Source organism: Aotus nancymaae, unplaced genomic scaffold, assembly GCF_030222135.1.
Source record: "Aotus nancymaae isolate 86718 unplaced genomic scaffold, 86718_ANA_hifiasm-v0.15.2.pri h1tg000002l, whole genome shotgun sequence".
NCBI lineage: Eukaryota > Metazoa > Chordata > Mammalia > Primates > Aotidae > Aotus > Aotus nancymaae.
Window position 1 is genome coordinate 26362351 of NW_026988413.1, and position 14617 is coordinate 26376967.

Consider the following 14617-nt stretch of genomic DNA (forward strand, 5'->3'; position numbering starts at 1 on the left):
ATTTACCTAGGTAAATGGACATGTGCATCTGCAAAAAGTTACAGTTTTGTATATTACTTTCCAATACGTATTTATCTTCTTTCTTGCCTTTTTCCCCATTATTGAACTGAATGGGATGTCTACTTTAATGCTAAGTGTTAGTAGTAAAGGTACCCCTGCATTGTTCCTAAGTTTAATGGGAATGTTTCAAGTATTTCATGATTAAGCATCATGCTTGTTGTAGATTTCTCCTAGAAACCCCTTTTCAAATATAAGATGCTTTCTACTATGACTTATTTACTAAGATCATTTTTTAAAACCAGGAATGTGTGCTACATCTTATCAACTGCTTTTTGGGGTACCTACTATGTATTTTCTCTTCAGATAAAACAATGAATTATATTAACACACTTTCACCATCCAACTACCATTCTTCTGGGAAAATCTCAACTTGGGCATGATGCACTATTTTTAAAACACACTTCTAGATTTAGAAATCTTGTACTCTGTTCGTGAGATTAGTCTCTCTTTTTTTGGTCCTATCTTTATCTGATTTCAGAACCACGGTAATAAAAAAAAAACTCTTATGAATTAAAAAATGTTCAATCTGTTTTATGGACTATGACCATTATATAACATGGGAAATACCTGTTTTTAGTTTTGGTAGCTCCAGTTGGCAAAACTACTTGGATCTAGTGTTTTGTTTTGGTTTTAAGTATAGCTTTATTTTTCCATTTATTTTTAGGTGATGGTCCAGGGAGCTTTACTCCTCACTGAGCCAACTTTGGTAATTTGTGCATTTACAGATCAAACATTTTATCTTATTTAAAGTTGTACATAGTAATATTTGGCTTTTTCCGTATTTCTTGATCTTTATATTAAGTATGTCTTTTTTTTCTTAATCTGATTCACTAAGCATTCATCTATTTTACTGATCTTGCCAAAGAAATAGTAATTGAAGCCCATTTGGGGAGTTTTTATTTCATTTCTTTCTACTATTTTTGTTTTGTTTTGTTTTTCTGAGATGGAGTTTCACTCTTGTCATGCAGGCTGGAGTGCAATGATGTGGTCTTGGCTCACTGCAACCTCTACCTCCTGGGTTCAAGTGATTCTTCTGCCTCAGCCTCCCAAGTAGCTGGGATTACAGGTGCCCGCCACCACACCTGGCTAATTTTTGTATTTTTAGTAGAGACAGGTTTTCACCATGTTGGTCAGACTGGTCTTGAACTCCTGATCTCAGGTGATCCTCCTGCCTTGGCCTCCCAAAGTTCTGGGATTACTGGCATGAGCCACCATACTTGGCCCATTTAGTTCTATGTCTTTGGGCTTATTTTTCCTGTTCTTTATCTAACTCTTGAGTCAAAAGCTTAGCTTGTTTATTTTTCACAATTTCTGTTTTCTACAAGCACTCAAGGCTATAAATCTTTCCATTTGTACCACTTTGGCAGTACTCACAAATCTTGAAATGTAGTGTGCTCATTTGTTCATTTCTAAGTAGTTTGTAGTTTCAATTTTAATTCCTCTGTAATCCAAGTAATTAGAAGTGTGCCTTCTCATTTTCAAGAGTATAGTAGTTTTTTTCTGTTTATTGTTTTTTACTGTATTCTTGTTTTTAAATAATAATTTTATGTATGTGGTCACTGAATATAGGTTGTATAATTTCTACTTTATAGAATCTGTTGAAATTTTCTTTGTAATATTCCACATACATTTAAACAATATATAAAACTTCTTATAATGTTATTAGAATCTTCTATATCCTTACTTTTTTCTATGTGAAATGTTAATTTGGTTTCTTTGTTGACATTTTCATAGTATATCTGCTTATTCCCGGGTCATTTGTCTTAGATGTTTTAAGTAAACAGCATATAGCTGTTTAGGGTTTTGAATTTTCTACGCTCCCTTCTCTTTTTTCTAAACTCCAATCTGAGGGATTCTATCTTTTCATTTGGTTAGTTAATTCATTTTGTGATTATTGATACTTTGGATTAACTCCTGCATCTTATTTTGTATTTTCTATTTATCATACTTTGTTATTATTTATCCTTTTCTCCTCTTCCTTTTCTTGAATTGGTAACATTTTCCTTATTTAATGTTTTCTTTTAATGGTTAGGAAATTAGTTATCCTATTTCAATTTTTCCAGTAGTTACTCTTTTATTTTGTAGCACATATTTAAACTTATTTGATAAAATCAACATCTTCAATTATTCAACATGACTAGCTTCTCTCTGAACAAGTCAGGAACCTTTTCACGCCTCTACTTTTTACCTTTGCCCTCTTGCTACCTCCCACGTAAAGACCATTAGGGATTTTAATTCCAGAATGTCAAATGGTTGTTATTTCTCTCTCTTTCCCTCCCTCCCTCTCTCCCCTCTCCCCCCAGTCAGTAATTATTTTACATTATGCTGTGTTTTGTCACTAGGTTCCATGTCCCTTGTGCCTTCCTCTTTGATTCATTTTTCATCTTCCCAGAATACAATGTTTAGTTATTGTTCTGGAGAGGGTGCTTGAATGGTATATTTTCTGAACCTGTACATTTCTGAAAGTGTTTTCATTTTGCTCTCATACTGAATGACGGGTTCACCTGGGTATAGAATTCTAAGTTCAAAATAATTTTCGCTCAGAACCTTGAAAGCCTGGCTCCATTGTCGCCCTGCATCCACGTGGCTGGAGAGGAGTGTCCCTCCTAATGGCCAAGATATCCCCTGCTCTCCTTTATTTTGGAGAGCAGAATAAAGGGGGAGTCCAGACAGATGTTCCGAGGGCTGCGTCCCCAGGCCACTCACTTATTTAGCAGATATGTTTTGTGTATCTAATATTCTGGCTCTGTTCTGGGACTAAAAAAAATAAAACATTTCACACACAGAGGAAAGTACAGAGAATAATATGGCAAACATCACTGTACCCAGGCCCATATTGACCAGCCTCATTTACCTAATTTGCTTCAGGCTTTTTAGAAAATAAATAAACAACAAAAGAATCTGTTGAAACTCCATTCCCTTTTCTCCCATACCAGAGACACCTACTGCTCTAAATTTGTATTTATCACACCTACTAATGTATTATACTTTTACTGTATGGGCATATTGTGGAGATATATGAATAATGTATAGATAAACAATACAAAATAACAAATACAGTGCTTCCTACATGCCTTACATGCCTATGTATGGTTCTAATCATATCACATGTATTAACTAATTAGTACAACCTAAATAAAGTAGGTACTATTAGCATTCCCTTTTGCAAATGAAGGAAAGTAGCTCAATCAAGGCCATGTAGTTGGATGGAACCAGAACGTGGCAGTCTGGCTGCAGAGTCTGTACTATTGACAATCATAACATGTTGATATAGTAATGATGATCACGTATTTACATTGTATAAAAGATACCAAATTTGACACAGTTTTCTAAAATCTTGGATTTTTTTTCTGTTAGATATACCAGGTAGAAAACATTATCCAAGATCTAACTAGTTTTGGTCTATCTATCTATCTAATCTATTCATCTACCTATCTACTTATTTAGAGATGAGGTCCTCCCCTGTCACCAGGCTGGAGTGCGATGGCACCATCATAGCTCACTGTAGCCTCGAACCGCTGGGCTCAAGTCTCTTGAGTAACTGGAACTACAGGCTCAGGCTGCCACACCTGTCTATGATATTTATTTTTATTTTTTTAAGAGATGGGCCTTTGATATGTTGCCTCATTGCTTATTTTTACTACTGTGTAGTATTTCCTTGCATTTTAACGAATAAGTTGCTTCAAAACTTTGCAGCAAGTGGTGCTCTGAATATATTTTGTAGAAGTACAAGAATTTCTCTACGGCATATAACTAGGGTATAAAATTTCTAAGTCATAACATATGTATGAACATTATCACCTTGACAGGTTATCATCAAACTGTTGCACCAATTTATATTCCCTTCATGGGAAAGAAGAGGGTCCTATGTCTCGTGCTGAGATTTGAATCTGGCTTGTCAGACCCCAAAATCACCACACATACTGCTGAACTATTGAGTTATTATACCACAGAATCTTAATATCACCCACTTTTTTTCTATCTCATATAAACATCTCAGTGTGACCTTTGCTCTCAGTCCCATTATATAAAAATATTTTCTGATTATTTGTTACATGCCCACAACACTAGAAGCACTGAAAAGTGTTTGAAATTCACCAAAGAAAAGCTCATCTGTTTTTCATAAGGTCACATATAGTTCATTTAGACTTGTAAATTAACATGAGTGTGAATGTCACAGGAAAGAAGTTCAGCTGGATCTAAAAGAAAGCTGACAGCTAAGAACATAGAGGTTTTATCAAGAATGGAAATTGAACTTAAAAAACCAATAGATATTAAATGATTTGATTTCCTAAAATATAATCTTTGTTTTTGTAGTTTGACACAAAACTATCAGTTTTAATTATATTTGGATAACATCTTATGATCATAATATTAAAAAAACTATCAAATAATGATACATGGCATTTTGAAAAACTCTACTAAGAGTTAGAATTCCTGTTCTCCAGAAACATACATATAAAAATATATAGCTTTAAAAAAATCCCTTTTATCCTGTTGCCCAGTCAGGGATGTAGCTGAACTTCACTGAATTACAAAAGCATCACACTATCCTGGCTACTCAGGAGGCTAAGGCAGGAGGATCACTTGAGCCCAGGAATTGAAGGCCAGCCTAGGCAACATGGTGAGACTCTGTCTCCAAAAACAAAAAAAAGCAGCATCTGACTCAGATCCAAGAGCCAACTCAGCATCCCTACTTAGATGTCTAAAACACATCTCCAAGTCTCCAAAACCAAACTCCCAATTTCTACATCCTGCATCCTGCTTCTTCTAAAGCCACCCCCATCTCAAAATAGAAAGTATATTCTTCCAGTTACTGGACTGAAATCCTTGCAGTCATTCATGAATCCTCATGTTCTCTTATATCCTACATGCAACATCTTAGCAGATATATTCCTCACTCTAGCTGCAAACGACAACCCAGATCTGACCACATCTCACTACCTTCACTGCTACCACTCTGATCTAAACCACCATCATCTTTGTCTTAGATTTCTGCAGTAGGGTATTAACTGGTCTCCCGCTTCCACTCTTGTTTGCCATTGAGTCTACCAGCCACACAGCAATCAAGGTGAATCAATCCTCCTCCTTAAGACTTCCCATCTCCCTCTCCACATTGTTTACAAGGCCCTACATGACCTGCCTGCCACTCAATCCGGTCCCTGAACTCATTCTTCCCTTCCCTTAGTCCACTTCAACCTTGTGCTAGGCAGAATAATGGTTCCCCACAGATGTCCAGATCCTAATACCCAGAACTCAGATGGAGTCAAAGTTACTAATTAGCTGATCTTCGGATGGGGCAATTATACTGGATTATTCAGGTGGGACCAATGCAATCAGAAGGGTTCTTATAAGTAGAAATAAGAGGGAGAAGAGTAGATTAGATTTAAGAAAATCAGAAAAAACTCCACCCATCATTGCTGGCTTTATAGAGGGAGGAAGGGGTCCAAGAGACAGCTGCTTTTAAGGGCAAGAAAATGAATTCTCACCCAGGATCTGCAAAGAATGCAGTCCTGTTGACCTCTTGATTTTAGCCAGTGAGACCGATTTTGGACTTCTGAACTAAAGAACTGAGATAAATGGCATTTTTGTCTTTTAGGCCACTAAGTTTATGGTAACTTGTTACAGCAGCTGTAAAAAACCAATGCAAGTCTCTAAGCTGCCCAGCACCCCAACATGCTTCTGCTTCAAAACTTTTGCACTTCCTATTTTTCTCTTAGATTTCTCCAAGACGACTCCCTCCAGTTCAGTGCATCAGAATAGTCTTGCCTAACCCCCGTACACAAAATATCCCCTTTAAGAACTTGCTATCTCACTGCCCCTGTTTTATTGTTCTCCACAGCATCTGTCACTGAATATCTGAAATACTATGAATTTACTCATTTGCTTGTTATCAGGCTCTTCCATTAGGATGTAAGCTCCATGAGAGCAGAAACTGCTTTGTTCACTGCTCTATTGCCAGTCCTAAGACTATGCTAGGTGAAGAATAGGCACCTAATATCTGTTAAATCAATGAATGACCATGTAAAAGAAGGGATACAGTTTAGATTGGGGATGTCAGCATCCTCAGAGGAAGTGAAAATGGATGAATGATACATAGGAATTATTCAGGCAAAAAGTGAAGACAAGAGCAATTTAGGTTTAAGGAGCAGCATATGCAAAGATTTTACTTTGATCATTCAAGGAACTGGGGTTTTCAAAGGCCAATGTAAGCCGGAATACAGTGGGTAAGTAGGAAGTCAAGTAGAAAGGTAAATAGGAGCCAGATCATTGACTGCCATTTTGAATTTGTCTTAAGTGCTATAGGAAGGTTTTGATGACTTCACCATATAGCAATTATATGGGGAAGACACTGGAATGGAGCAAGAGTGAAGCAGAGGAACTAGTTAAGCAACCCAGTATTACAGTGGTCTGACCAAAAGCTAATGTTGATGTGGATTAGGGTACCGGCAGGAAAAAATGAGAAAAGAGATGGGCAAGATGCATTTTGAAAGCAGAATAACCAAACTTGAAGGTTAATTAAATGTGGGGGCTGTTGGAGAGGGAAGTGTCAAGCATGATCCCAGTTTCCTGGTCTAAGGAGCAGGAATGGATGACAGTGCTGTGTACTGAAACAGGGAAGAAAACAGTAAGAGTAGATTTGGGGTAAATTTGACTTTTGAATCTATTGTTTGAAATATCAATGAGACATCCCAGGAAGGCTGGGGATCTGTCAAGTAGTCAAGACTACCTGACATCTCTGGAAAAGAGATCTAGGCTAAAGATTATAACATTTATAAACTGTTGGGATACAGGTGTACTTAAACCACGGAAAAATGTTTAAAATTACCTAGCGAAAGTGGGTAGAATTGAGAGAAGAAGACCTAGGATAGAGTTCTGCAGAATTTTAATTTTAGAGGTTAAAGAGGCGGAATGAGTAATTAAGACTTAAACTGTTAAGGAACAGTTAGAAAAATGAAGAAAGCCCAAAAGAATGTAGTATCACAGAAGCCAAAAGAAGAAAGTGTTTCAAGAATTGCTCAACTGCTCTGAGAGTTCTAGTTATTTGAGGATTGAATTCAGCAACAAGGTGATCAATATTAATTTTTTCTCCTTTTGAGAAAAGAAAGCTTTAAAAATTGTAGTAAAATATGTATAATATAAAATTTATCACTTTAACCATTTTTAAATGTACAGTTCAGTGGTGTTAAGTACATTTACATTGTGGTGCATCAATGTTAATCTTGACAAGAATTTCTGTAGCAAAGTAAGGGCTAGATATTGAAGCAAATTTAATAATACATGGGGGTAAGGAAGTGGTGACAGAGAATGTACTTGGCACTGGAGAAATATGGCTTTCATCAGCAACCTAGCCATGTGGCAGTAGCTAGAAGAGAAAGGAGAGTCTAGAGCGAGATAGACGGATTGTTTTTAACTGAATATATTAATCCATTATTGAATACTGATTCTAATTATTCTGTACAGAAGAAAAAAAACAGAAGATGTTGGAAAGAGAGAAGGTATGTTACGGATTGTGAACCTTAAGAAAGCAAGAGGTAACAGAGCTAGAACAAGAACAGACTAGCTTTTGCCAAAAAGCAGGAAGGAGACTGGCAGCAGATGCAAACAGATGTGCAATATTTCTAGGAATGTTGAATGTCTGTTTGATATTAATAATCATAAATGAATAGTAATACTAATGTGTCAGCTTGTGTATTTCTATTCATTTATTCTATTATATTTATGTAAAACCTACTATGTACATGTCCTGAACTTGTGACCAAAGGAATGGACCAGTCAGTTGCTCAAGGCCTTCAGGAACATGTCTTTCATGTTGTTCCTGAAAGCTTCTGAATGGGCTTGGGAGAGACATTATTTTGGTAACATTTACTTCAAGGCCACAGTATATGCTGCATTAAAAAATTACCCTTATTCCACTTTCCTTTTCAGATAATCCACAATTATACTTCCAGAGCCAATTCCTGAGCGGTTACACAATGAGCACTGGTTACAGAATAGCTCAAGTGATACAATGCCAGGGAAATCCGGGGATAGCACCCTACTGAAAATTTCATATTTAAGAAATAACAGCGGAATTATAAAGTATTTAGTACTGAATGGCAATGAAAGCACTATTTTAAAAACTTGCGGGATACAGATAAGCAAGGGAAATTTCTCTTTAAGAGAAATTTATAGCCCTAAATTATATATTAGAAAATAAGAGATACTGGAAATTAATTGATAGGTATTTAACTTGAAAAGCACTTAAGGTGCTAAGGAATAACACATTAAACTCAATGAAAATGTGAGAGATTAATAAAAATAAATATAGAAATTAAACAAACATATACACATTTAGAAAGAAACAGATATATGTTCAACAAAAGCTGCCTATTTGTAAAGACTACAGACAAACCTCTTTAGGTTTGTCTAAATATACAAACAAATCTTTGTCATGACAAAAAAATAGAGAATTTATAAATACATAATAATCAAGAATGAAAAATAAGGTATAACTACAGACACCATAAAGAATTTTTAAAGAGAATACTATGAACCACATACCAACATTTTAAAGGTTTAAATGTAGTAAAATATTAATTTTGGGAAAAAATGTGAATCATCAAAATTGACTAATGAAATAGAAAACCCAAAGAAACCAACAATTTTCATTAGAGAAATTAAATTGAATTTCCAAAATATGATAGTTTCACAGATGAGATTTACCAAATAGTCAAGGAACAAATCATACCTATCTCATCCAAACTCTTAGAATATAGAAAGAGGAAATTTCCAAATGCAATTGGAAACTTCTAAACCAATGTCACTTATGAACATAGATGCTAAAATAAAATACGTGAAGCGCTGTATTAATAAATAACAGTACATTAAGGCAAAGTAGGGTTTAACTCAGGAATGCGAGGGTAGGTTCACATCAGAAACATCTAACAATGTGACCTGTCACATTAACATAGCAAAGATATAACCTGTAATCATCTCAATATTTTTAGAAAAAGCATTTAATAACATTTCAATATTCATTTCATGGCTTAACAATATTCCTACTTTAAGCATAAATGGAATAGAAGGAAACTAATAAAGAGTTTCTACCAAAGACTTAAAAACCAATATAATTTTGACACATGAGAAACATTCTCAATGAGATAAAAATAGGAAAATAATGCTTGTACTCACCCTTTCTATTTGATGTTATTTTGAAGGTCCTAGCCCACCCAAGGAGATAAGAAAGGAGAAAATGTATTAGGAGTATTATTTATAGATAATATTATCATCTACATGAAAACACAAATGAATCTACAAATAAACTATTTAATAAGTTCAGCATGTTTGCCAACATTATCTAACAAAATTTTAAGATTATTCCAAAATCTACAGCATCTCTAACAATGACAGCAGCAGCAATGACCAATTTAAACATTTAATAGAAAAGAGATCTCACTTTAGTAGCAGCAAAAGCTATAAGGTACAATAGGAATAAGTCTAACACAGAGGTACAAGAGTTTTATAAACAAATTATAAAATGGTATTGAAAGACATTTAAAAATCAGAATAATATTAATGTACTAGGTGGCTCAATTTTATAAAGCTGTCATAGCTCCACAATTTTAACCTATAAATTTTACTAAGCAAAAGACCAACAGAGTTTTTCAATGCAACTTGACAAACTAATGCTAAAGTTAGTACAGAAGAATAGAAGTCCAAAAATAGTCCATACATTCATGAAATTAATAAAGCAGATTCTACATGTATCAAAATCACACTGAGGGAGAAAAGCAAGTTGCAAAATGATATGTACATTACCTACCACAATTTTTTAAATGAATAAAGAGGGAACATGTCCTTCTATACATCAAGATTTATAAAGCCATAGTAATTAAGACTGTGGTATTGGCTCAAATTTGGTTTGATCAGTGGAAAAGGACAAACTAGAAACATATCCACGAATACATGGAAATTTAACTTACAATCATTGGTGGTATTATACATTAATAGGGACATGAAAGACTGTTCAGTAAGTCAGATTAAGACAGGCTTTCCAAATGGGGGTTGGGGAAAAAGGGAGGAGTAAAGTTATTAAATTCCTACTTTATTCAAAAAAAAAAAAAAAAAAGTAAGTCCCAGATACATCAATCTCATGTATGGAAAGCAAAACTTTAAAACATTAAAGAAAAAGACTTAAGAGGCTACCTTCGCGTATCGGGTATGGAGAGGTTTCTTTAATAATCCACAAATGACACTATAAAGAAAGAGATCAATGAATGAGTACATTTTAAGTTTTCTATAGTGCAAAAGACATAAAAAGCAGCTAAAAGACAAGCCACAGACTGACACAATATATTCAAAGTTTATACGCATGAATTCCTACAAATCAGGAGGAAAAAAAAGATAAAACATACACGGTCCATTGAAAAAAATGAACGAGGATTGTGAAAAAACAAATCACAGACTTGGAAACCACAATAACCAATAAACATGTGGGAAAAAAATGTTTAACTTCACTAGCAGTGAGAGAAATTCAAATAAAACAACAAGATACTGTTTTTTAAAAATAATCAAATTGGCAGGAATAATAAAAGTCTGAATCTAGAAAGTGTTGAAGATCATGTGAGGGAAACGTGAAGTCTCATACACTGCTGATAGGTGTGCAAATTGAATCATTTGGCAGCCTCTAGCAAAACTGAAAATGTGTGTGGAGCCCGGTAATTACCCATCTAGGTAGATACACAGAGAAATTCTCACATATGTGCAAAGGAAACATGTACAAGTAGTACCAAAATATTGGCAGTAGTTTAATATTCATCAATAAGGGAATAAATAAACAGGACACATTTGTATGCATGGATCTACACTACAGCAATTAAAATGAATGAACAGGATCCATATTTATCAACACGAAGAGAAAAACTGAAAACATACCACGAAGGAAAAAAAAACAAGTCCAAGAATAATATGTACAGTCTAATACCATGTTTGTACATTTAAAAAATTATATAAACCAATATTCTGTATTTTGTGGGTTCACACCCAGTAAAAGTGTAAAACCCAGACTGGAAAGTTACATACCAAATTTATGTTAGTGTTTGCCTTTGGGGAAAAGGGTGGAGAATGGTACTGGGAGCAGTACAAGGGGAACTTCAATTTTATCAGAAATGTTGAATACTTCAATTTGAAAAATAGATCTGAGGGAGATAAGACAAAATGTTAATATTAATTATATGAGACAGGTATATGGGTGCTTGTACTGTTCTCTCTGCATTTTAAATATCTTCACATTTTTTCTAAATAATAAAATTAAAACAACTAGTAAATCATTCTATCTCTGATAGAAGTTTAATGTGTAGATTAATGAAGAGTTAATCATCTAAAGGAACTTCAGAAAAAAATAACTCTTTTGCAATGGAATCACCTTAAAAATAACATTGACAATATTATTTAAAAACTGCTGAAATGAAGAGATTCTATAGGTGTCAAGCTGGATAGTTGTCAAAATCATATTGAGGGAGAAAAGTTAAAAAATGATATGTATACTACTGTACCATTTACTTAAAACATTTAATAAACGTGGATATATACATATATTTACATATATAATTAAGTAATAAGGGTATCAAAACAAATGTAGGTTAAATAACCACTTTAAAATACTAATTACCTAGGGAAGTGAAGAGGGAGAAAGGTAAATGGGACAGGGGAGGGAAATAAAGTGACATTCAACTCTATCTGTAATGTTTAATATAAATAAAAACATGAAACAACTATAACAAAATTTCACATTTGATTATCCTAGGCAGTAAATACACGAACGTATGTTATTCTGGATGCATACGTGCTGTTAATTTTCAAAAGAAAAAGTACTGAAGAACTACAGATAAAATGCACATAATTCACTCATACAAAAGCTTGCATACATCAAAAACTAAGATATGACTACTTTCAGAAATTATCCTGTTTGTTTTTCTATGTGGTTTTATATTTTTAAAAATAAAAACGAGGGAAAAATGAAAGCAATGAAGACACGTAAAAGAAACCGTACATATATTTCATTATTTTTTTAAAAAAGGCAAACCTCCACAATCACTAAACACCATATGAGTATTCTATATCATGTGCTGCATTTCCTTCCTTTTAACTTGGTCAAAAGCAAATTAGAAGATATTGCCTAATTGGAAACGTGACTTTCTATTATTAAAATTGTGGGAGTCCATTTTAATATGTTTTTCTCGCCGCCAGACTATAATTTATATTTCAGCGTGAAAACCTGTTTGGATGCCAGTGACAGGTTAATGCAGTTTAAACATGGATTTTTCTTTCGTTGGCTGAATAGTTAAATCGTTACCCAAAGGATTTTAAGTTTCAATTTCAACCGGGAGAGGATTCTCAGCTTTTCCAAGGTTAAAACTGTTTCTGTTTCGAGATGCTATTAATTAATGGCTACGTAGCGGATCTATTTAGGGAACTGCTCCCGGGCCGGGGTTCACAGCTGAGCTGCTCAATGAGAAAACTTTTTTTGCTGCAGACTTGGGGATATTTGCAATTTAATCTGAGAGCGGCGAACGGGGAGTGAAATGGAATTCCAGACCACTTCGCGAACAATCCCAATTATGAACCGAAAGACATGTCAGGTATTAGCCATTTTTTTCCTTAAAAAAAAAAAAAACTTTCTGGGACTCCGCGGGACACCCAGCTGGCGACGGACCAGCGGGCGGGGGGGCGAGGCCGCGGTCGCGGCCGCCCAGAAGTTCCGACCGGGGAGTTTCGCTCGGTTACCATTACCTGGCTCGCCGGCAGAAGAAAGAACGTGGAGACAAGATAATTTCTGCGGCTGTTAAACCCGACTTAGCCGGGGGGCCGCGCGTTCCGAGGGGGTGTCCTGTGGGCCGGGGCGGGTCTCCGCCGCCCCCGCGGGCTCCGGTGCGTCAGGGGCGCGTCAGGCGGGGCGGGCTCCGCGCGGGCGGCGGCGGCGGCTGCTGCTGCGGCGGCGGCGGCGCGGCGGCAGCGGGCGGCGGGCGGCGCGCACCCGGCCTCCTGCTTCTCGCTCCGAGGCTGCGGGACGGACGCTCCCGGGAACTCCCTCGCCCGCGGCCGGCCGCGTTCGGACCGCGCTCGCCGGCGGCCGGGCGGTCCCAGCATGTCGGCCGCCGTGGCGTGCCTGGACTACTTCGCCGCCGAGTGCCTGGTGTCCATGTCCGCGGGCGCCGTGGTTCACCGCCGCCCGCCGGACCCCGAGGGCGCGGGCGGAGCCGCAGGCTCGGAGGTGGGTGCGGCGCCGCCGGAGTCCGCTCTGCCGGGTCCGGGGCCACCGGGGCCCGCGTCGGTCCCCCCGTTCCCCCAGGTCCCCGCCCCCAGTCCCGGCGCGGGCAGTGCCGCGCCCCACCTGCTGGCTGCAGGCGTCTGGGCAGACTCGCGCGGCAGCTCTGGCGAGGGCTCCCGGGAGAACTCGGGGGAAGCTCTACGCGCCTCGTCCGGCTTCTCCGACCCGACCCCGTGCTCCGGCCAGGCCCCGTGCTCCGAGCCGGCTCCCGCCTCCTGCACTGCAGCAGTCTGCGCTCCCGAGAGTTCCTCCGGTGCACCCGCCGTCCGGAGCGCGCATGCCATCGCGGGCGCGCCTGCAGCCTCTGGCGGGGTCTCTCACGGGGCCCTAGGGGCCGGCCCCGTCCCCGCCCCCGCCACGGATCAGGTGCCCCGGAGGAGGCCTGTCACACCTGCTGCCAAGCGCCACCAATGCCCCTTCCCGGGCTGCAACAAAGCCTATTACAAGTCATCGCACCTCAAGTCCCACCAGCGTACCCACACGGGTGAGCGCCCTTTCTCCTGCGACTGGCTCGACTGCGACAAGAAGTTTACGCGTTCCGACGAGCTGGCCCGCCACTACAGGACGCACACGGGCGAGAAACGCTTCTCCTGCCCCCTATGCCCCAAGCAGTTCTCCCGGAGCGACCACCTGACCAAGCACGCTCGCCGCCACCCAACCTATCATCCTGACATGATCGAGTACCGGGGGCGTCGTCGCACTCCCCGCGTCGACCCGCCACTCACCAGCGAGGTGGAAAGCTCCGCCTCCAGCTCCGGCCCCGGCCAGGCGCCCAGCTTCACCACCTGCCTCTAGGACAGTTGTTGCTGTCAGTCGTACCCTCAAGGATGATCCCCCAGCTGTTGTCCCTGCCTTCTCTCTGCCCATCCCTCTTTCCCAGAGTCATTACACCAAGGCACAGAACTGGTTCCTCTGCTCTGAGGGTGGGTCCAGGCAGACGTGTGGATTCTGGGGAGGTACTGGGGGCCGGAAAATAGCGAGAATTCTTGCAACGCTTATATCATCCTAAAAGTGGGGATTGCCTCAAGACAGCCCCCAGGAACTGATAAGAAGGGATGAACTCTGGTACTCTCCAGAGTACTGAAGATTCTCCCCTCCCTGGAACCAGGGATGTGAAACTGGAATTCTCAGATGCCTGAGGAGCTCCCAGTCTCAAAGGACTCTGGTGTCTCACCCACCCACCAGGGCGGACCTTGGAGAGGGTGTCAGGGGTGGCAGTCTTGGAAATGTCCAGGACTGGGATGG

General features: G+C 38.9%; 1 protein-coding gene and 1 long non-coding RNA gene across 3 annotated transcripts in view; one reads left to right on the top strand and one right to left on the bottom strand.

The window, feature by feature from the left end:
• The window catches only part of LOC135273818 (uncharacterized), a 124684-nt gene extending 115419 nt beyond the window's left edge, over positions 1 to 9265 (bottom strand). For both annotated transcript variants that reach the window (XR_010341615.1, XR_010341616.1), the window contains exon 1: positions 9235 to 9265. This is a non-coding gene — a long non-coding RNA (uncharacterized LOC135273818). The remainder of the gene's footprint in view (positions 1 to 9234) is intronic.
• A 3924-nt stretch (positions 9266 to 13189) lies between these two features.
• Positions 13190 to 14167, top strand: KLF14 (KLF transcription factor 14). The gene has a single exon (XM_012473957.3). It carries the CDS (start codon positions 13190 to 13192, stop codon positions 14165 to 14167), a length of 978 nt encoding a protein of 325 aa, XP_012329380.3.
• Positions 14168 to 14617: the final 450 nt, after the last annotated feature.